This window comes from Loxodonta africana, chromosome 27 (genome assembly GCF_030014295.1).
Source record: "Loxodonta africana isolate mLoxAfr1 chromosome 27, mLoxAfr1.hap2, whole genome shotgun sequence".
NCBI classification, from domain to species: domain Eukaryota; kingdom Metazoa; phylum Chordata; class Mammalia; order Proboscidea; family Elephantidae; genus Loxodonta; species Loxodonta africana.
Window position 1 is genome coordinate 37,769,863 of NC_087368.1, and position 23,910 is coordinate 37,793,772.

Sequence of the window (23,910 nt, forward strand, 5' to 3'; positions counted from 1 at the left end):
GCTCCCTGGCTGCCGAGGAGTCTCGCCCCCTACCTGGCCTCAGCGCTCTGCCCGAGGACCGCCCCAGGGAGCGTGCAAGCCGGGGTGTGGGGCCCCACGGCGGAATGCGCTTGCTGCCTCAGCTCGGAGAAGCGGGTGGTCCTCCGCCAGCGCTGTGCCCACAGGAAGGCTCCGCTTCCACGAGACCGCCGCGCGCCCAGAGCCCGGCCACGGCGCGGAGCCGCCGCCGCCGCCTCACGCACGGCCGCCGCCGCCTCACGCACGGCCGCCGCCGCCGCGCGCCCTTCCGCCGCCGCCTCACGCACGGACGCCGCCGCCTCACGCACGGCCGCCGCCGCCTCACGCACGGCCGCCGCCGCCGCCGCCGCCGCCGCCGCCGCCGCCGCCGCCGCACGCACAGCCGCCGCCACCGCCCCCGCCCGAGGGGAAGGGGCAGGACATCCGCTCGGCCCGCGCCATTTCCGGAAGTGACGTCGGAGTGTCAACATGCAAGATGGCGGCCCATCACCGGCAGAACACGGCCGGGCGGCGGAAAGTGCAGGTATGGGAGCCCGGGTCCTCGGCCTCTCGGACCCGACTGCCCGGCCCGGGGCCGCCTCCCGCCAGCAGATGCCTCAGGCCGCGGCCGGCGGGGAGCGGGGCGGGGCGCGCGGGCCCGGGCGAGCGGCGGTGAGAGGTGGGGCCGCGGCGCTAACGGCTTGAGGAAGGGGCGGGGGCGGCGCGGACGCAGACTCGGGGCCCCCGGGGCGCGCGCCCTGGAACCCGGGGCGGTCGGTCGCCCCTTCTCCCGGAGGATCGGGCCCGCGAGGCGGTGGGCGCGTCCCCTGGCCAGCCGCCTACCCTGCCCTGCCTTCCCCGAGGCGCTCTGGCCGAGGCCTGCGGGGCTTCCCGGTGGGCGGGCGGGCGGCGAGCGCGGGGGCCCGGCGGGGCGTGACGGGCGGCGGGGCGCCGACGACCCCGGCTTCCGCGGTGGGGTCCGCACGGGGAGCCCCGCCACCTCTGCTGCCGGAGCTCGCTTCCCAGTGAGGGGCAGCGGCGGGCCGGGTGTTGGTGGGGAAATGCCGGTTTAATTTCGTTTTCAGCGTTTCTTCATCTTCATCGTACGTCCCTGAATATTTTTTTTCTATTTTTATGATTTATTATCCAAGGTGAAAGAATTATCTAATCATTCTGCGTATGCTTTATGCCTTCGTGAATTCGTTTTTATTTTGGGTAAGCGTAAGAGTTCTTGCTATTTTTTCCAGCAATGCAGGGAATAATAGAAGACCTATTTCAGGTGTTTGCCTGCAGGTATAGTGTATGCAGTAGTGGCGACATGGTACGTTAACTATTTGTCCAGCACTTAATTTGAACTCAAAAGTATGCAAGGTTTGAGAAAATGTAGGAGTAAGACCCAGGCTTTCTTGACAAAACCCACCATGATATGTCGTTCTGCAGGTTGAAATCAGTGGGTGTTTAATAGTCAGGACAAAAGGTGCCTGCAGTAAGGTAACCCCAGGAAAAGGGTGTGAGGCATAAAGTTTTCTGAGGCAGTTCCACTCTTTGTTTTATTGATCTCTTTGATCAGGACGGTGTCTAAAGTACTCATTGGATATTTGTTGAATTGAGTGAAATTACTAAGAATCTAAATCCCCTGAAATCACGGTGTAAGGTGATCGTAGGTGGTGACACTGTCTCCTCCCAACTAAAATGTAACCCAGAATTGTAGCTTAATTGTGTTGCAACTGGACAGCCTGAAGTCGTGGTATGTAATTGACCAGATGATTTTTCCCAGGGAATCTAGGTGGTTAAGTATTTAGGCAACACTAATCAAGAGAAGGAAACCCTGGTGGCGTAGTGGTTAAGTGCTATGGCTGCTAACCAAAGGGCTGGCAATTCAAATCTGCCAGGCACTCCTCGGAAACTCTATGGGGCAATTCTACTTTGTCCTATAGGGTCGCTATGAGTCGGAATCGACTTGATGGCACTGGGTTTGGTTTGGGTTTGGAATGGAGAGAAAGGCTTGACGACTGGAGGAACCAATAGATGGTGGTGCTCTTCCAGATACTGGAATGGTACACTCCATAGGGGAGTAAGGGTTGTTAAAGAGGCCTCTTAGTGCCCTTCGTTTAGATGTAGGAGGCAACTGTGAAAGTCAAGATGTGAAAGACTTAAGTTAACTGCCGTACAGGTGGAAAACTGTTTTAATCCCAGTGTGAGCCCACACAGGTAGAATGAGGGAGGTGATAGTTCCAGACTGCTTGTCAGAGTACAGACCTAGCGTTTGGGGCTGAGAATTGAGCACCTTGTTCTCAATAAGTATAGTAACCAGATTGGTGAACTGACTTGAAACTAAGATTAGCCTGCAGAAGAGAAGATTCGGGGGCCTTGTCAGCTGCTTTCAGAGCTTGTCCACAATGTATAAAAGCAGTGTGAGAAGCCACAGAGATTGATATTTTATCTCTACCTGAGAGAGAATTTTTGTTTGTTCTGAGAAGTGTTTTTAAAACTAGTGCACGTGCATTGCAAGAAACCTACAAATAATAAAAAAGGTATAAACGATAGCTGCCCTCCACTCAAAGAAAGCTACCATGAGTAATGCGATATATGATTCTAAACTAAGATTTCTCAGCGTGAGTATTACTGACATCTTGGGCCGGATCCTTTTTTGTAGTGGGAAACTGTCCTGTACATTGTAGGATATTTACCATCATCCTTGGCCTCTGCGCAATGCTAGTAGCACCCCCACACTTGGGACAACCAAAAATGTCTCCAGACATTTTCAGATGTCCCCTGGCAGTCCAAATTACCCTGATTGAGAATCACTGTTCTTTACCTCTTTGTGTACCTGACATACAGGATTTTTCACTATAAATGGAGCCATCGTGCCTGCTATTCTGCGTCAGAGTTATAAATGTACGTTACCATTGCCCAGTAATTTCTCTTCTGAAAACCTCTTCTGCAGAGATACATGTGTGTATACCTTTCTCTACTTGTGCAAGGGTGTTTATTGTAGGAATATTATCAGTGTGAGAAAGTGAAAAAAATTTAAGTGTCCATCAGTGGAGAATTGACAGATTATGGTAACATGTCAAGACACAGCTGTTGAAGAGATAAGCTAGGTATGTACCTATTAAGAAGGAAAGGTGCCCAGAAGTCAAAAAAGCAAGTCAGTATAGTACGAACCCATTTCCACAAAGGAAATACTGCATTTTAAAAGCCTGGAAGGATACTGACTGTCAGTTACCACTGGGGGATTGGATTGTGTGATTACGGGTAGGACAGGAAACGGAGTCTCTGTGTGGTGCAGAAGGTTTAGTACTGGGCTACTAAGGAAGGTTGGCAGTTAGAACCCCCCCGGGGCACCTTGGAAGAATGTCCTGGTGGTCTACTTCTGAAAGGTCACAGCCACTGAAAATCCTACAGAAAGTGATTCCGCCCTAAAACACCTGGAATCGTCTCAGTGGCAGCCGATTTGGTTGTTTGGGTTTGTTTGTTTAAAATATGGGATATCTTACTTTAGAATACATGTACCTTTATTTTTAAAGCATTTTATGATGTATTTGTTCTTACAAATAAGAATTTTTTCCATTTTGAAAGAAAAATATATGGGTGCTTCAAAAAAAAACAAAACCCCATTGCCGTCGAGTTGATTCCGACTCACAGTGACCACACAGGCAGAGCAGAACTGCCCCAGAGAGTTTCAAAGGATGTAATCTTTACAGAAGCAGACTACATCTTTCTCCTCTGGAGCAGCTAGTGGGTTCCAACCACTGACCTTTCGATCAGCAGCGAGCACTTTAACCACTGTGCCACCAGGGCTCCTCCTGTAAGGCCTTAAATAGGGGGATATCCCGAATTATCCTGGTGGGTCCAGTCTAATCACGTGACCCTTCAGAGCGGAGAACTTTCTCCAGCTGGAGTCTGATGCAGCAGGAGGAGGAGTGGTGTGACCCTTGACCCCAGTTGCAGGACGGGGCCATGTGGGACGCATGAGAAGGAGTGCAGCAGCCTCTAGGAGCAGAAATGGGTGCTGGCTGACAGCCAGCAAGGAAACAGGGGCCTTAGGCCTGCCACCAGAAGGAGCTGCATTTAACCAACATCCTGAATGAGCCTCAGTAAGGAACCACTTTGGTTTCCACCTCGTGAGACCACAAGCAACGGGCTTGCCCAGCCTGGACTTCTGACGATCAGAACTGTGAAATAATAAACGGGTGTTGTCTTAAGCTGCTAAGGTTGTGATAATTGGTTACCACAGCAATGGAAAGCTAATACAGTTACCTTCAAACAAAGTGATCATCTCAGAAATATGTTTTTCTCTACCCTCCAGCACACTGCCAATAACTCTAGGGATACTCAAGTTTGAAATTCAGAGACGGATCATGGGAAGTTCAGTGGATCAGCCCTACAGTCTGATCCTTTTTTTTGAGTCCCAGATAACTGCTGGAGAAATTAATGAAACAGTACTTACTGGGCCAACTACAAATTCTTAACAGTGTAACTTGACTGCATACTTGCTGCTGGGTGGGTACCCCATTATTTTTCTATCTGAATCCCTTTAATTGGCTCTTCCAAAATGCAGACTTCCTACTGCAGGCCTGGCTTTCCACCCCATTGCAGAGCTCACACAGCCTCTCCTGCCTCTTTTAAGGCACATTAGGGCAGTCTGATATGAGGGTCCCCATCTCTGCCTTTGCTTGTCCTCTTGGCTCTGAATGACGTTTTTCCGGGACCTCGTTCCCTCAGTTGTTGCCTCTGTCTCTGTCTTCTACTCTTCTCTTTTCTTCAGTTCCACCTCTGCTGCCTGCAAAGACTTACCTGTATCTTGGGGAAAAACGTCACTTGACTTGCGGTCACCTTTAATTATGCCCTTTCCACCATTAGAGGAGGGCTTGCTTCTGTAGCCTTAGCACTCAGAATAGGGCCTGGCAACTGGCAGATAGATGTTCAGTCAATACTTGTTGAAAGAATTGAATGTTGTTTTTCCTTTATATGGCCAGATTTTTTTTTCTTTAAAAAGTTTTTTGTGTAATATGTATTATATCAGTGTATACAGTTTGTGTTCATTCTTTAATAACCGTATAGAATGTATCAAACACAATTATTTAATCACTCCCTTGTTAAAGATAAATCTTTTTTTCTCCACCATGTTAAATTTACCCTGAAGTTAACAGCGGAGCTATAAAACAGTAAAGAAAGCCTTTACCAGCATTACCAGCTGCCTTTGAGTTAATTTCGATTCATGGCGACCCCGTGTTTTCAGAGCAGAACTGCAGTGTGTAGAGTTTTCAGTGACTGTTACCTTTCTTGGGAGGTGCTTCTGGGTAGATTTAGACAATCAGCTGAGCACCTGACCTTTTGAGCCACCCAGGGAACAAAAAGGAAGTCCTTAAAAGTAAATAAAAGAACAAAGATAAGAAGTATAGAATGCATAAAAAATGAAGAATCAATCTGAAAAGTCCAGTATCTGACTGTTAGGAGCTCAAAACAGCAAAGAAAAAGAGAGATGGTTGTTAATGGATTAATACGGTAAAATTTCCCAGAGCTCATGTACCATACGTTTCTAGATTGAAAGGACTTTCTCAGAGCACAACAAAATTAATGACAAAAGAACCAAGTCAAGATACTTCATTATACCCAGAAAAAAGCAAAGATCCTAAAGGCTGGGGGAGGGGGCAGGCAGGAGAGAAAGAAAATTGGTTGAGTTCAAAGTTGAGTGCAATAGAATGGCATTGAATTCAGTGAATGGCACACAACACTGGATGCTGGAGAAAATTAGAGCAATGCCTTCGGAAACGAGGAATTTTTTCAATCTGGACTTCTTTATCCTGCCAAGTCAGGTGTAAAGGTGAAGCCCTTTTCAAGCATGCAGGGACTAAGTTACCCACCATGTACCTTTTCTTATGTTGTTTACTTAAGTTCCTGGGAATGGAATTCAGGAAAACTGGGGAGTGAGCAAAGAAAGAAGACATTGGCATGCAGGAAACAATGCCTGTAGCCCAGAAAAACAGCCAAAGGAACCACCAGAGTGACAGCTGTGCCAGCAGACCTAGAGGACAGCCACCCCAGATTGCAGGGCTCTGAGGGGAAAGCCTTCTGGGAAAAAAAAGGAGGGGGCTTATAATACAGCAATGGAGGAGAATTAGAGGAAAACACTGGGAAAGGAAAGGAAGATGGTTAGAAACTCTGGGGAAAACAAAAAACTCTCAGAGGAAGGAAATGTATTCATAATGTAACCAAGCCAGCTGTTGTCGGGAGTCAATTCCAACTTACAGTGATCCTATAGGACAGAGTAGAACTGCTCCATAGAGTTTTCTAGGAGCAGTTGGTGGATTCAAACTGCCAACCTTTTGGCTAGCAGCTCAGCTCTTAACCAGTGCACCACCACAGCTCCTCCTCTATGTAGCACAGAGAAAGTTTTCCTTAAAGGTTACAAGCAAGAAAACCCTATTGCCATCCAGGTGATTCCAACTCATGGTGACCCTATGTGTTGCAGAGTAGAACTGAGCTTCATAGGGTTTTCTTGGCTGTAATCTTCAAGGAAGCCCTTCTGTTTAGGTTCAAACCACCAAGCTTTCAGTTAGTCGAGAGCAAGCCATTCACGCCACCCAGGGACCTTTCCATAAGTATTGTGCTCTGTGACCCATGGGGCTACCATGAGTCGGAATTGACTTGAAGGCAAGGCAATAGGACTGCGTATGGGGAAAACAGACTGGGAGACTGCTTTTCGTTACAGTCTATTAATACTATTTGACTTTTTAAATACAGGTAAAAATTACTTGGATGTAAATTATAGATTCAAAAACTAACGTATTTCCATTGTAAAACATTCAAACATATAAAAAGGCATGAGAGTGAATATCACCATAACCCCATTGTTCAGGGAAGTTGACTGTAAGCTATACGTTTATCCTTCCAGACTTGTGTGTTTAAGTATATTATGTATTTAATATTTCAAGACTTATTTTACAGTAGTGATTGTTATACACTGCTCTACTGGACCATGCGGATTTCATTTAAGAATATACCCTGACTTTCTTCCTGTGTCTTTCACTGTAGATACACATCAGTGTTTTTAATGTGTGCCAGAGATGTGTGCCAGATTTTATCCAAATAGGGTGGCTCTAATTCTTTGCCATTTTAAATAATACATCTGTAGTAGACACCCTAGAAGAGGTTGGCCCAGACTTGCTTTGCTACGTAGTCTCTGCTGAAGAAAATGTTCTGATAGAGAAGCATATTAGAGACTGTAGAGCCCCAAAGAAAGAGATACTGGGAGACACCAAAGTTGACATTGAAGCCAACTTGGTTCCTGATGGTTTTCTAAAACCTGATTCATGTAGCAAATATTTATTAAATGTCTTTTATATTCCCGACAGTATAAAGGGGGTATAGTCCTGGGAAGAATAAGGCAAACAAGTTCCCTGCCCTCTTGTAGTTTTTATTCTAATGGAGGAGGTATAAACTCAACAAAAAGATAAATACGGAGTGTGATAAGGTCTGTGAAAGAAATAACTAGGATAAGTGATAGGGTAGTGGAGGTGGTGGGAAGGAGGACCAGGAAGAGAGGTGACATTTCTGCTGAGACCTGAAGGTCAAAGCTGAGGGGAAGAGTACCGGAAGGTGGAGAATTTTCTTGGCACAGGGAGCAATAAGTTTGAAGGCCCTGGGGCAGGAAAGAGCTTGTTGTGTGTAAAGGACGGAAAGTAGTTTGGGGCGACTGTCAGAAGGAAGCTGCAGAAGCTGTGGTTCGGTAGTTTGAGGTGAGTGTGGGAGTGCGGGCTGGAGCCACATCAGGCCAGGAGTTGGGCGTTTGCTTTGGATGCAGTGAAAAGCCATCGGAGGGTTAAGCAGAGAGGTCCTGGGATATAATTGTAAAATAACTCTTCTGAGCATGATGCTGTTTCTGCCCTTGGGCTCTGTTAGGTAGTGCATGTTAAATTCTTGTTTATTTAGACTTAAGCTGGTTTGAATAGATTTCAGTTACTTGTACCCAAAAAACTAGGTTAGGACAACATCCTTGTGAACTATTTGTGTATACAACCCTGGCTCTTTTTAAAGGATAAATTCCTGGAAGTAGAATTTCAAAGGGCATGCACATTTTAAAGCTTTCAATAGATATTTGCAAAATTGTTTGCCAGGAAGGTAATGGTTTATACTCTGTCAATACGAGAATGTTCACTAACCTTCAGAAAAAATGGTAATTATTTAAAAAAGAAAAAATCTTCCTGTTTGATAAGTAAAATGATCTCATTAATTTTCATGTCCTTTATTATTTTTGTGTTTGTTTACCATTTTAATTTCTTTTTTTAAGATTTCCTCTTTATGGTTTTCGTCACTCTTTCTATTGAAGAATTTGACTTACTGTTTTGTCAGGACTCTCTATTGTCAAGAGTAAATTTTTGTCTTTCATATTTATTCGAGTATTGAGCGTTTCAATCCTGCTCATGTTATTTTTTGACAGAGGGTTTTTGTTTTGTTTTAATAATAGTTTCATTAAGATAAAATGCACACATCATAAAGTTCACCCTTTTAAAGAATACAATTAAATGATTTTTCCTGAATTCGCAAAGGTGTGCATCCGTTGGCTAATTCCAGAACATTCTCATCACCCAGAAGAGAAACTCCATACCCGTGAGCCGTCACCTCCTGTCCCCCTCTCCCCAGGCCCTTTACAACCACTAATCTACTTACTGTCTTTATAGATTTTCCTATTGTGGACGTCTCCTATAAATAGAATCATAAAACACGAGACCTTTTATGCCTTGCAAACCCTGGTGGCGTAGTTGTTAAGCAGCCCAACTGCTAACCAAAGGGTTGGCAGCTTGACTCCGCCAGGCGCTCCTTGGAAACTGGGGCAGTTCTACTCTGTCCTTACAGGGTCGCTATGAGTCAGAATCGACTCCACGGCACTGGGTTTTTGGTTTTGGTGTATGCCTTGCTTCTTTCTGCTTAGCATAACCTTTTCAAGGTTCATCCAAGTTGCAGCACGTATTAGACCTTCATTCGTCTTTTACGTTGTCATCGTCGTCGTTACGTGCTGTTGGGTTGGTTCCGACTCACAGTGACCCTATGTACACCAGAACCAAACACTGCCTGGTCCTGCACCAGTAATATCCCACTTCACAGATACACCAGATTTTGTGTATTTGTTCTTCAGTTGATGGGCATTTGGGACGTCTCTGCATGTTGACTGTTACAGGTAGTTGTGCTATGAACATTTGTGTCCATGCAGAGGTTTGATTTGTATCGTGTCAAATCAGTGTTGCTTTTCCCCTTGGCAAAGATTGCTCTCTGTCTTGTCCTGTAAGAAGGCTTTCTCTACCTAGAGACCCCATAAATACTCACCAGTCCTTTTTCTCTTAAGTATTTTTATTATTACATTATTAAGTTCCAATCTTCAATCTACACAAAAATTCATTTTATAATTACATGATTAAATTCCAGTCTTTATATGAAAATTCATTTTGGTTTTAAGATGTAGAAAAGGGATATAATTTTTCCCAGTAAAATCAATGAATGAGTCTAGGTAATGTATTAAAATTTTTTCATGTCCTTGTTAATTTGAGACACTGTGTTAAAATAGAAAATTTATAATAGAAAAGGTGTTTTCAAATTTTGTTTTATTCCATTCATCCTTTTATATATTCCTATTGTAGTTTTTTTTTTATTGTAGTACTCCACTGTAATTCTGGTAGCTTTGTAATACCTTTTCAGATCTTTGAAGGATATCCTCCCAATTACCTTCATTTTAAAAAATATCCTAGATATTCATTTATTAATTTAACTTAAGTATTATTTTGTCAATTTCTACAAAGAGTTCCGTTGCGATTCTGGCCAAAATTGGGCTAAATTTACGCCTTTACGCAGGAATTGTGACTTGCCCCCTTGCTCTGCGTTGCATCTCCTCCCTGAAAAGTCTGTCTGTAGGTATCGATTGTTAAACAGCTATGGTAGATGCCCTCTCCCCACTTATGTGCTTAACTAGCTATTTTATTAGATCAGGAAAGTTTTGCTTCCGGCTGCCAACCAGCTCATTGACTCTTTTTGTTTTGTTTTGTTTTACTGTAGTCTTTCTGGTTGATTCTCTTGGGCTTTCACCTGGAGTAGACAGGCGGTCACCAACAGTAGTAACAAAGTAGAGGAAAGTACCCTGAGGGAAAAGTTCAGCGTTTTGGGAACCCAAAGCCTCATTTTGCTCGGTGGGTCAGGAAAGCCTTTTTGAGGAAGCCTCATTTAAACAGAAACCGAAAGACTGCAGTAGGGGTTAGGCAGACCCAGAGTGGAGGAAGAGCTTCCAGCGAGGGGAGCAGCATTGTGATGGCCTTGTGACCAGCACAGCGTGGGCCAGCAGCTGGAGCAGTGAGCTGGGGACGGCAGGAAAGGTGGACAAGGCCCGCTAGGCCCCGTCAGGGAGTCAGGTCAGATCGTGAGTCTAGCAGTAAGCAGCCGGCGGTTTTTGAGCAGGGCTGAGACGCGTTCCGATTTACGTTTTAGAAGATTACTTCAGCTGCTTTGTAGAGAATGGATTAAAGACGAGCAAGAGTGGAGGAGAGGAGCCTCGTTAGGAGGCGGTTGCAGTAGCTCAGCATCAGACTTACGCACCTCGGTGGTGGCGGTGGTGCGCGTTGCCATCGAGGTGGCTCCTGCTCATGGCGACCGTATGTCTAACAGAACGGAACGTTGCCGGTCCTGCGCTGTTCGCACAACTTCTGGTATGTTGAGCCCATTGCCGCAGCCGCCATGTCAGTTCACCTCACGGAGGGCTTTCCTCATTTTCGCTGACCCTCTATTTTCCCACGTCTTGGGGTAGGCGCTCCTTAATGTCATTCATCTCTTCTCCTCAGCCCTTCAATTTTTGTAGAGTAAAATAAAAATTAAGCTTTTATTGGATTGAAAAATAAGTACTATTCAGCACAGGGTTTCAGATTGGCCATTAGTAGACTGCGTTTTGGTGTTTCATGTTTTGTAACTCCAAAAAAGCAAACATTGACTATTCGTCAGGTCTCCTACGTTATTCGGGATGAAGTGGAGAAGTACAATCGAAACGGAGTCAATGCCCTGCAGCTGGATCCAGCGCTGAACAGACTCTTCACGGCCGGCCGCGACTCCATCATAAGGATATGGAGTGTCAATCAGCACAAGGTGAGGCAGGGGTTGAGTTGACGTCTTAGATTTATACTCAGAGTAAATTTTTTTTTTTTTATTAACTTTTATTAAGCTTCAAGTGAACGTTTACAAATCCAATCAGTCTGTCACATATAAGTTTACATACATCTTACTCCGTACTCACACCTGCTCTCCCCCTATTGAGTCAGCCCTTTCAGTCTCTCCTTTCGTGACAATTTTGCCAGCTTCTCTCTCTCTCTATCCTCCCATCCTCCCTCCAGACAAGAGCTGCCAACACACTCTCCAGTGTCCGCCTGATTTAATTAGCTCACTCTTCATCAGCGTCTCTCTCCCACCCGCTGACCAGTCCCTTTCATGTCTGATGAGTTGTCTTCAGGGATGGTTCCTGTCCTGTGCCGACAGAAGGTCTGGGGACCATGGCCGCCGGGATTCCTCCAGTCTCAGTCAGACCATTAAGTCTGGTCTTTTTACGGGAATTTGGGGTCTGCGTCCCCCTGCTCTCCCGCTCCCTCAGGGGTCCGCAGAGTAAATTTTGGTCCAGTGGCTTTCTCTAATATAAGACCTTTCACAGCCTCCTGCTTAATCTCTGAGCCCTGAGGTTTGAGACATGCTTTATAAAGACATTGCAGCCAGAGTTCTGTAAGTTTCTGAGAAAACAGCCCTCGGGAAGTTTCAGGACTGTTTTAGCTGAGGCAAGGACTGAGTAAACTAGGCTTGTGGTAAGAGTTCTCTGCTGCAAAAGAACAGAGAGATTTGCCTGTTAGGGGGGTTACTTTAAATATGTTCCAAAAAGCCTCTTGGCAACCCTTTTCAGTGGTACTAAAAAAACATTGAACATGCTTTTACATTTATCATTAATCTTGAGCAAATATTTTACTTCTTCATTTAAAAGATATTAGGGTCCCCACAAAAGGCTGATGTAAAACTGTGAGGACAACATCCCCCCCTTCTTCGGGAGGTTTATTTAAAGTTTGCTGTCTCAGGCAGGGGGCATGATTTAGTATATATGAAGATGAGCCCCCAGTCAGATGGCAGTGGATTTTGTTTGAATGCCTGTGTTGTGTATAACACAGAAAGGAAGATGCAGGAAGGAAAAGGAGCGTGTACTGAGCCCTTACCACGTACCAGGCACTGTTAGCATTTTGATATCAATGATATGACTTTAACTCTTAGGATCCATTTTCTAAATGGGAAAACAGGTTCAGAGAGGCCCATGGTTAAATGGCTAGTAAGTGACAGAGGATTAGAGCTCAAGGTAATGCTAAAACTCTTGTGCTAGGCCTTGTATTTCTTTAAAGTTCTGCGTATTTTTAGCAAGCTCTGCAAGCCTGATGCTCATTCCAGGAGAAGAACTGCGGCTTTACGTAGTTGCAGGACTGTGGTCCAGCAGGCTTTGCATTCCTTTGCTAATGGAAACGGTGGTGGCCCAGTGTCAAAGGCGTGGAGAGTAAGAAGGCCACTTGTGTTCGGCTTTGGAATGCATTTTGGTACTTAGATTTGATTTGGGATGTCACCTTTTTGGGAATTCACAATGTTTCAAGCAAGTTAAGGAAACCACTCGTAAGAACCGACCCGGAAGAGTCTGGAAAGCTGCCTCTCACACCTCTGGCAACGTTTTTCTGGTCTTCCTTTATGCCAGGATTGCAGAGCGTCGTTTCTCGGACTTGTAGAGAGCTGTTCTCGTTGCCGTGAAGTGTCTAGCGCTTGCCTGTCTTAGGTGGCTGTTCTCGTTGCCACGAAGTGTCTAGCGCTTGCCTGTCTTAGGTGTAGGATGTAACTAAATACTCTTTTTTAAAAGGCCTGTTCTGGTGATTAAGCCGGCTGAGCGGAATAGAAGAACTCTCAGGTTGCTGAACTGAAATGGTGGTACCGGTAGTAAGCACTCCCCCAGCCTTGCCTTCTGTGTCCTCTCTGCAGGGCTGTAGATACCGTGAGAGGAGGGAACACTTCATTCAGAAAGTAAAAGCAGCAGCAGGAGGAAGCTAAAAGCACGTGTTGTCTTCTCTGCAGTCAGTTGGGTTCCTCAGAACACTCTTCAGACTCGTTTCTGCCCATGTGCTGTGGGCCTTTACCACCACGGATTGAGACTCCCCCGGCCTGCAGATTCAGTCAAGTCCTGTCCTTTTCTATCACCCACAGTGCCTCACCCCGAGTTTGTTGCCTTCACTACCACAATGCACAGAAATTAAGCACTTGTCCTAGAAACCTATCGCTGTGTGCTGGCAAGTCCATTCCCACTCAGAGTCAGTAATAAAACTGTCCTGGAAAAAAAACTTCCGTTTACGTCTATGGTCTGGAAGCATCACATGTTTGGTGAAATTATACCCTAAATTAACTGGTTAATTTTAAGACCTTAGACTAGTGTATTACATTAATTGAGAAATATAGACATACCTATAATTTTTGGTGCAAACGGTTAGCGCACTCACCTGCTAGCTGAAAGGTTGGAAGTTTGCATCCACCCAGAGGTGTCTCGGAAGAAAGGCCTGGCAATCTATTTCCAAAAAATCAGCCGTTGAAAACCCTGTGGAGCACAGTTCTTCTACTCTGATGCACAGGGGTAGCCATGAGTTGTAACTGGCTCAACAGCAGCTGGTTTTCTATAACGTCTAACACGTTCCATCCTCTCATACAAACTTACAGCACTCCTGTGGTTTTTCTTTTAATTTCAGCAAGATCCATACATAGCATCTATGGAACACCACACTGACTGGGTAAATGACATCGTACTCTGTTGTAATGGGAAAACATGTAAGTATTTCTGTGGATTATTGGGTTTCCAGAAGTTTTTTAATCAATTTGATAAAGTTTTCCTTTTTGTATATCGTTTTTAAAATTGAAGTATAACGTACATAAGCACACAAATCTTAAGAGGGTGGCTGAATACATTTTCACAAATCGAACCTCCCTTTGTAACAGTCTCCAAATCCAGAAACAGGTCATTACCAGAAGTCCCCTTGTGCCCGCCTTCTGGTCACTACCCTTGACCAAAGATAGTTGCTCTCCTGACTTCTAGGCTTTGAACAGTACACAGCAGACTCGTACACTATGTGTTCTTCTTTTCGCCCTACTGATAACTCCTTTTTGTTCTAATTTTGGTAAGATCAAAACTTCTTGTTTTTACAGTATGTGTTACAGAAACTTTTCCAACAAACATTTGAAGTAATGTTATGAATGTTATAGTTTGTGTGTGCGTGTGAGAGAGAGAGAGAGAGAGAAAGAGAGAACGTTAGCTTGAAATAGTGTTATATTGTTTTAAGATCCATCTTTAAAGTCGCTGTCAGCCAGGCTAAGGGGTGTGTCACTGTTTGCTTCTCGTAGTGATATCTGCGTCCTCTGACACAACAGTCAAAGTGTGGAACGCGCATAAGGGATTTTGCATGTCAACCCTGAGGACACACAAGGTAAAGCAGCGACCTCCTTGTTGGCATCTTTAGTGTGACACCGAGACCTCGGTGCATGATGTAGCCCCTCTCCTGTCCGTCTGCAGAGTAGACCATAGCGTGTCTCTTCCCTCACAGGATTACGTAAAAGCCTTAGCGTACGCCAAGGATAAAGAGCTGGTGGCCTCGGCTGGGCTGGACAGACAGATATTCCTCTGGGATGTGAACACCCTGACAGCGCTGACTGCCTCAAATAACACTGTCACAAGTAAGGCCTTTGAGAAGGATTTCTTTGAAAGGGATCCAAGCTGGCATAAATAATGGTTTATAAAACATCTCTGGTAGGTTTACATCGAGGCAGTGTCTCAGATTTTGAGAGTGCTTCTGCCCGCGGTGGTCTGGCCCCCAAGAGTGTGACTGAACAGGGAACTAGTTCCCCACTGCGGCCTGACAGTGGTAACCTCTCCAGGTGTGACCCGGCATTGTTGTACACGTGCATGTCGTAGCACCCTAGCTGAAGTGGAGGTGCCCACTGCCTGGCCCAAAGCTGCACGCTCATCAGGTACTGTTGATGGAGGTGGTGATTACTTGGCAAAAGAGGCGGCTTTTGCCTTTTTAAAAGTGTTTGTGTGTATTAAGAGCCATTGAGTTATTGGCCAAGATGGAAAATACCCAAGGAAAGAAAGAAAAGGTTTTCAGTGCCCATTTAGAAAGACACTATCAGCGTAGCCCTAGAGAACCCAGCCGGTTCCAGAAGGGCTAGGGTGCTTCTGGAGGCAATTCACAGTCATTCACAGCAGCTAAATAGCATGATGCCTTATCAGTAAGAGACCTCTGCCTCTCAGATAAGACTTGATGGAGTTTAGACTTATACTGGCCTCGCGCTAGCCCAGCCTGCCTTCAAGTCCTCGAGGCCAGCTGTCAGACGGGACTCTTGGGAGCACATTTCTGGCTCAGCCAGGCCTGAAAAGTCTGCACTCAGGACACGGGCCTGAGCCCTCTGTCTTACTGCGTCACGGGCCTGGTTCGTCGTGGCTCTGCGGAGCTCTCACGCCGGCCTAGCTGAAACAGTTCTGCTAGTGGAACCTGGCGTGTGTCTGTGGGGCAGCTGGGAGACGGCTGTTTATAATTTCTTGAACTTTGTCCCACCCTGTTCGTCAGGAAGCATGTGAAGATGTACATGCTGTGCTCCCTTGTTCTGATCTTCACCTGTGCACTCTGAGGGATTCAGTAGCTGGTCCCCGCTGAGTGCTGTGACATGACATTCAGAGCTAACTCTCTGGGTAGAAGGCTAGCTGCAGAGACCCCATGGGAGGGAGCAAGGTCCCTGCTGAGTGCTATGAGGCGCCGTTCAGAGCTAACTCTCTGGATAGAAAGCTCACTGCAGAGAGACCCCATGGGAAGGGGCAAGGTCCCTGCTGAGTGCTGTGACGTGTCATTCAGAGCTAACTCTCTGGGTAGAAAGCTCACTGCAGAGAGACCCCATGGGAAGGGGCAAGGTCCCTGCTGAGTGCTGTGACGTGTCATTCAGACCTAACTCTCTGGGTAGAAGGCTCACTGCAGAGACCCCATGGGAGGGAGCAAGGTCCCCGCTGAGTGCTGTGAGGCGCCATTCAGAGCTAACTCTCTGGATAGAAAGCTCACTGCAGAGACGCCACGGGAGGGAGCAAGGTCCCTTTTGAGTGCTGTGACATGTCATTCAGAGCTAACTCTCTGGGTAGAAGGCTCACTGCAGAGAGACCCCATGGGAGGGAGCAAGGTCCCTGCTGAGTGCTGTGACGTGTCCTTCAGAGCTAACTCTCTGGGTAGAAAGCTCACTGCAGAGACCCCATGGGAGGGAGCAAGGTCCCTTTTGAGTGCTGTGACATGTCATTCAGAGCTAACTCTCTGGATAGAAGGCTCACTGCAGAGACCCCATGGGAGGGAGCAAGGTCCCTTTTGAGTGCGGTGACATGTCATTCAGAGCTAACTCTCTGGGTAGAAGGCTCACTGCAGAGACCCCATGGGAGGGAGCAAGGTCCCTGCTGAGTGCTGTGACGTGTCCTTCAGAGCTAACTCTCTGGATAGAAAGCTCACTGCAGAGACGCCATGGGAGGGAGCAAAGCCAAAAAAAAGCAGGATGTTCACAAGATTAGCACCCAGGCTCTGTGGTTAGAGATGCTGCTGAATAAATGGTTTAGAGAGGATGCCGTACAAGTTTGCTTTTTTTATGATTAAAATAATACTAATAACTAAACATTTATTGAGCGTTTACTACAAGCAGACCCTTTTCTAAATACTTGAAATTAACTGCTTTACTCCTTATAACTTTTCTCTGTGTCAGCTTATATGTAACCTTCATTGTAAAATAAGGCTCATGCTGTGTAGATAGCTTTATAAGCGGCTGTTTTCACCTCTGTGGTGTTGAGTTCCGAATCAAAGGGCACAAACATTTTGATTCTTGCTACGCGTTGCCTGGTTTCCTTCCAGATGTGTAGTACCTGTGTATCCTCCCCAGAGCAATGTGTGAGAGTGTCATTTTCCTGTACTACTTTCAGAATTAAGTACGTTCTATCTTTTGTCTGACTTGATAAGCGAAGATAATATTTTTATTTTGATCTGTACTTTTCTGAAAACTAGTGAGATTGGACTTTTTGTTTTATTGGCACATGTGTTCTGAAGATACATTATTCACATGGATAGTTATGAATGGTAGTGCCGTTCAATTTTGCAGATGCTTATTGAGCACTTCCTGTGTGTCCTCAAGTCCAGGAAAGATGTAAATTTTGGCATCAGTGCTGTTACTTAGAATTGTGGCCGTTATAAATAGGTTTCCTTTTCCTAGAGCACTCATAGAGGTAACGTTTTCTAAATCGAGTAATGAAGCTTGCAGTTTTTGCTGATTAGCTACTAAACAGCTGATGATTTGTTAACATTTAGCTCCATTTTTCCTTAATAGCATCCTCTTTAAGCGGGAACAAAGATTCCATTTACAGCCTGGCAATGAATCAGCTGGGAACAATCATTGTATCAGGGTCCACTGAGAAGGTAAGAGGGGCCTTAAAGTTCACTCTGTATTTTCACACCAGAAAACAAAGAAACCAAAGTAATTTGATTCATGTAATTATTAAATATATAGACAGTAGTTTTGCCTGGTGAATGCTGAAAGGGAGTTTTATTTGAACAAGTAAGAGTATAACCTCTGTTGCGGGGAGAGGGAGGGGCAAGGGATGCAGAGGGGAGAATCTGGTGCGTTTCCAGTGTTAGAAAGGCTCCCTCCTACTTGGCAGAAACGGTTTTTGCTTCTCAGAATTTAATGGTCGTCATTGGTTCGTAAAAGTTGTTTAGTATTTAAATTTGTCAGTGTATATACTCAGTTTGTGTAATATTTTGTTAAAATTTTTCAGGTTTTGAGAGTGTGGGATCCAAGAACATGTGCAAAACTAATGAAGCTTAAAGGGCACACAGATAACGTGAAGGCCTTGCTGCTGAACAGAGATGGTACACAGGTATGGGCTTTCACTTGGATGTCCACCCAGTGACCTGTCAGCACTCCTACAGCAGAAATTTCTGCTCTTGTATACTGTTGCATAGGTTGATTTGAACCAAAAGCCACACATAATAAACTGGGGCCTTTTTTTAAAATCCATAAAGTGCTCAATTATATAATAGTCAATATCTTTAAATTATTGTATTTGCATCACTTTTAAATAAAGGCAGAACAAGAAATTTTCTCAGAATAATTCTAATGCAAATGAGAGTATATGCAATTATGATGTTTATAGGTGAAAACAATGTAGAATTGTCACGTGTGTAAAGCAGAAGGAAGCTTCAGTATTGAAGTGGCGTATCCCCTTACAGAGCAGGTCTTGTCAGTTGACTGTGTGGAGAAGATAGTCTACAAGTTTAGTTTCCTACCATAGTGCTTAGAGTCAGCATTTCAAAGAAAAACATTTTGTTAAAGGTTCAACATGTGATAGTACTGTGTTGGCTACGTAATCTGTGAATTATAAATCATAATTTTGTTGTGTAACAGTGGACGAAATAATTTTTCATCGACGTAAATAATGAAAAGAGAAAAAACTGTGCACCATTTCAGGGTTTGACATACCTCCACCATATTCCCCTGCCTTCCCCAGCCGTTTTTTTCAGAGAAAACTGATAAGCCCAGAGCTTATTGGAATTGATTGCGATAGGGTTAAAAAAGGGAGAATAGAAAGATGATGAGTTGAAAAACAGCTTCAATCTGTTACGCCATTTCATTACATGGTGGAAATTGGAAATACAAAATGGAGAAATTGTATCATGGAAATTGTCTTGAAGGATTTTGTGGAGGCCAGTCACATGTGAAGTAGAGAAACCTTTGTCTGTCTCCAGAGGTTAAAGGAAAGTTTGAAAAACTAGCCAGAGGAAGAAAATCATTTTTCAGAAGCTGAAGAAAAGAGGCGTGGTGAGGCGTGTAGAAGAATCTCAGGGCTGCTATGCGGTGACCTTGGGGAGGGGGCCGTGCTGGTCCTGAGGGTCCTCATCTGCACAGCAGGAGTCATGCGTGTGTTTTGTGTAGTTGTGAGAGGTAGTGGGCATATTGCTGCCTGTGAGCCAGAGCATTCCCTAGGGCTCCTAAGTTCTCTACAGCCCCATTTTCACATGAGGTTAAGCCTACTAAAGTCACCTTCTCATTGTTTTGCAGTGTAGCTACAAGGCTGTGTTTGAGATGGTTGCCTAAGCCTTCTTCAGTTAGCTTTATCCAAATTGGACAACATTACATGGCGTCCATGGGGTTTAGGGTAAGATGATGTCAAGAAGGCAGCCATGGGCGTAGAAACTTCCTAAAGCTTGGCTTGCCTACTATATACCTGAATTTAGAGGCCACCTCAAGAATAGATTTGACATACAAATAGAAAGAGAGCAGCAAAGAAGCCCACAGTAACCAGAAAAAAGGAAATAGTAAAGATTAGAGCAGAAATAGAGAACAAAAGAATAATAGAAAGAATCAGCAAGACAAGAAGCTGGTTTTTTGAAAGTATCAATAAAATTGACAAACCACTGGCCAAATTGACAGAAAAAAAGCAGGAAAGGAAGCAAATAATCCATATAAGAAATGAGGTGAGTGACATTACAACAGAATCAACTGAAATAAAAAGGATCATAACAGCATAGTATGAAAATTATACTCCAACAAATTTGAGAACCTAGCGGAAATGATCACATTTCTAGGAACACACTGCCTGCCTAAACTAATACAAAACTGAGGAAGAAAAACTGAACAGACCCATAACAAAAGAAGAAATTGAAGCGGTAATAAAGAACTCCCAACCAAACAAAAAGGCCTGGTATGGTTGGCTTCACTGAAGAATTCTACTACACATTCAGGAAAGAGCTCACACTACTCAAACTATTTCAGTGCATAGAAAAGGAAGGAATACTCCAGAACTCATTCCATGAAGCCAGCATGACCCTAATACGAAAGCCAGGCAAAGACACCACAAAGAAAGAAAATTACCAATCTCTCTCATGAATATAGACACAAAAATTCTCAACAAAATTCTGGTCAATAGAATTCGTCATATCAAAAAAATAATACATCATGAGCAAGTGACATTCATACCAGGTGTGCAGGGAGCGTTTGACATGAAAAATGAATCATCGTAATCTACCACATGAATAAAAGAATCACATGATCATCTCAGTCAACACAGAAAAGACATTTGATAAAGCCCAACGCCCATTCCTGATAAAAACTCATCAAAATAGGAATAGAAAGGAAGTTCCTCAGCATAATAAAGGGCATCTATACAAAACCAACAGCCAGCATTATTCTCAATGGAGAGACTGAGGCCATTCCCTGGAGAATAAGAACCAAACAAGAATGCCCTTTATCACCGCTCTTACTCAACATTGTACGAGAAATTTAGCTAAAGCAGTAAGGCAAGGAAAGGAAATAAAGGGTACCTAAATTGGAAAGGAAGAAGTAAATTATCTCTTCTTACACATGATATCTTCCTCTACATACAAAATCCCAAAGATTTCATAAGAGAGCTATCAGAACTAATAGAAGGATTCAGCAAAGTAGCAGGATACAAGATCAACATACAAAAATCAGTTGGGCTTCTCTGCACAAACAAAGAACTTTGAAAAAGAAATCAAGAAAAACAAACCATTTACAGTAGGCCCCAGAAAGATAAAATTCTTAAGAAAAAATCTAACCAGGGACGTAAAAGACCTAAACAATTAAAACTACAAAGCACTTTTGCAAGAAACCAAAAGAGACCTACATAAATGACAAACATACCATGCTCATGGATAGGATGGCTCAATATTGAGAAAATATCAATACTACCCAAAGCAATCTACAGATACAGTGCAATCCCAGTCCAAATGCCAACAGCATTCTTTAACGAGATGGAAAAGCTAATCACCAACCTTATATGGAAAGGAAAGAGGCCCCAGATAAGTAAAGCATTATTGAAGAAGAACAAAGTAGGAGGTCTCACACTACATGTTCTCAGAACCTACTATACAGCCACGGTAGTCAAAACAGCCTAGTACTGGTACAACAACAGACACGTAGACCAGTGAAACAAAATTGAGAACCTAGACGTAAATCCATCTACCTGTTGACAGCAGATTTTTGACAAAGGGTCAAAGTCCATTACTAAATGGAGAAAAGACAGTGTCTTCAGCAAATGGTGCTGGCAAATGTGGTTATCTGTCTGTGTTGTTGTTGTTCAGTGCCATCGAGTCAGTTTGGACTCATAACGACCCTATGGACGACAGAACAAAACACTTCCTGGTCCTGCACAATTGCTGTTATGCTTGAACTCACTGTTGCAGCCACTGTGTCTATCCACCTCATTGAGGGCCTTCCTCCTTTCTGCTGACCCTGTACTTTGCCAAGCATGATGTCCTGCTCCAGGGACTATTCCCTCCTGACAACAATGTCCAAAGTGTGTAAGACAGTCTCGCCATCCCTACTTCTGAGGAACACTCTGGTTATACTTCTAAGACAGATTTGTTCGTTCTTTTGGTACTGCATGGTATATTCAATATTCTTCGCTAACAGCACAATTGTAAGGTGTCAATTCTTTGGTCTTCCTTATTCATTGTCCAGCTTTCACATGCATAGGATACAATTGAAAATACCATGGCTTGGGTCAGGTGCACCTTAGGCTTCAAGGTGACATCTTTACTTTTCAACACTTTAAAGAGGCCCTTTGCAGCAGATTTGCCCAGTGCAATATGTCGTTTGATTTCTTGACTGATGCTTCCATGGCTGTTGATTGTGGATCCGAGTAAAATGAAATCCGTGACAACTTCAGTCTTTTCTCCGTTTATCATGATGTTGCTCATTTGTCTGGTTGTGAAGATTTTTTTTCCTTTATGTTCAAGTGCAGTCCATACTGAAGGCTGTGGTCTTTGATCTTCATCAGTAAGTGCTTCAAGTCCTTTTCACTTTCAGCAAGCAAGGTTGTGTCATCTGCATAACGCAGGTTGTTAGTGAGTCTTCCTCCAATCCTGATGCCCCGTTCTTCATATACTCTAGCTTCTCGGATTATTTGTTTAGCATAAAGATTGAATAAGTATGCTGAAAGGATACAACCCTGATGCACACCTTTCCTGACTTTAAACCACTCAGTATCCCCTTGTTCTGTCCAAACAGCTGCCTCTTGATCTATGTAAAGGTTCCTCATGAGCACAATGAAGTGTTCTGGAATTCCCATTCTTCACAATGTTATCCATAATTTGTTATGAGCCACACAGTCGAGTACCTTTGCATAATCAATAAAACACAGGTAAACATCCTTCAGGTATTCTCTGCTTTCAGCCAGGATCCATCTGACATCAGCAGTGATATCCCTGGTTCCACGTCCTCTTCTGAAACTGGCCTGAATTTCTGGCAGTTCCTTGTCGGTATACTGCTGCAGCCGTTTTTGAATGATCTTCAGCAAAATTTTGCTTGCATGTGATATTAATGATATTGTTCTATAATTTCCACCTTCGATTGGATCACCTTTCTTTGGGATAGACATAAATATGAATCTCTTCCAGTCAGTTGGCCAGGAAGCTGCTTTCCATATTTCTTGGCATAGACGAGTGAGCACCTCCAGCACTGCATCTGTTTGTTGAAACATCTCAATTGATATTCCGTCAATTCCTGGAGCCTTGTTTTTTGCCAATGCCTCCAGAGCAGCTTGAACTTCTTCCTTCAGTACCATCAGTTCCTGATCATACGCCACCTCTTGAAATGGTTGATCATCGACTAATTGTTTTTGGTATAATGACTTTGTGTATTCCTTCCATCTTTTGATGCTTCCTGCATCGTTTAATATCTTCCCCATAGAATCCTTCACTGTTGCAACTCAGGGCTTGGGTTTTTTCTTCAGTTCTTTCAGCTTGAGAAACGCCAATCATGTTCTTCCCTTTTGGTTTTCTATCTCCAGCTCTTTGCGTATGTCATTATAATACTTTATTTTGTCTTCTCAAGAGGCCCTTTGAAATCTTCTGTTCAGTTCTTTTACTTCGTCGATTCTTCCTTTTGCTTTAGCTGCTCAATGTTCATGAGCAAGTTTCAGAGTCTCCTCTGACACCCATCTTGACCTTTTCTTCCTTTCCTGACTTTTCAATGACCTCTTACTGTCTTCATGTATGATGTCCTTGATGTCATTCCACACCTCGTCTGGGCTTTAGTCACTAGTGTTCAACGCATCAAATCTTTTCTTGAGATGGCCTCTAAATTCAGGTAGGATATACTCAAGGTCGTATTTTGGCTCTCATGGACTTGCCTTGGAAAATACGGCCTTGGTGATAGAAACAATACCAGAGATCGAATGATAGAGTTTTGCAAGACCAACAACTTCTTCATTGCAAATACCCTCTTTCACCAACATAAACGGTGACTATACACATGGACCTCGCCAGATAGAACACACAGGAATAAAATTGACTGCATCTGTGGAAAGAGACGATGGAAGAGCTCAATATTATCAGTCAGAACAAGGCCAGGGACCGACTGTGGAACAGACCATCAATTGCTCATATGCAAGTTCAACCTGAAACTGAAAAAAATCAGAGCAAGTCCATGAGAGCCAAGATATAACTGTCTGTAGAAAAATAAAAACAGGATCTATACCTCATACTGTACAGAAAAACTAACTCCAAATGGATCAAGGACCTAAATATAAAACCTAAAACTATCAAGATCATGGTGGAAAAAATAGGGACAATGCTAGGGACCCTAATGTATGTCATAAATAGAAGACCAAACATAACTAAAACGTATACACCAGAAGATGAACTAGATAAATGAGACCTCCTAAAAATTAAACACTTAGGATCAACAAAAGCCTTCTCCAAAAAAATCAAAAGAGAACCTACAGATTGCAAAAAAAAAATGTGGCTATGACATATCCAACAGCGGTCTAATCTCTAAAATTCATAG

At 44.1% G+C, this 23,910-nt stretch overlaps 1 protein-coding gene across 5 annotated transcripts in view; it reads left to right on the top strand.

Annotated features, from left to right (window-relative positions):
• Window positions 1-412: 412 nt before the first annotated feature.
• WDR48 (WD repeat domain 48) overlaps window positions 413-23,910 on the top strand; it is a 52,936-nt gene continuing 29,438 nt past the window's right edge. Inside the window, exons 1-8 of one of the 5 annotated variants that reach the window (XM_064277510.1) lie at window positions 413-541; window positions 10,984-11,124; window positions 13,782-13,860; window positions 14,431-14,513; window positions 14,631-14,760; window positions 14,962-15,054; window positions 17,431-17,519; window positions 17,879-17,980. In XM_064277510.1, coding sequence (XP_064133580.1) covers window positions 494-541; window positions 10,984-11,124; window positions 13,782-13,860; window positions 14,431-14,513; window positions 14,631-14,760; window positions 14,962-15,054; window positions 17,431-17,519; window positions 17,879-17,980 — 765 coding nt within the window. In that variant the 5' untranslated portion in view covers window positions 413-493. Of the gene's footprint in view, window positions 542-8,294; window positions 10,695-10,983; window positions 11,125-13,781; window positions 13,861-14,430; window positions 14,514-14,630; window positions 14,761-14,961; window positions 15,055-17,430; window positions 17,520-17,878; window positions 17,981-23,910 lie in introns of those variants that run through there. The other 4 variants (XM_064277512.1, XM_064277509.1, XR_010319626.1 and 1 more) reach the window with 4 other exon arrangements.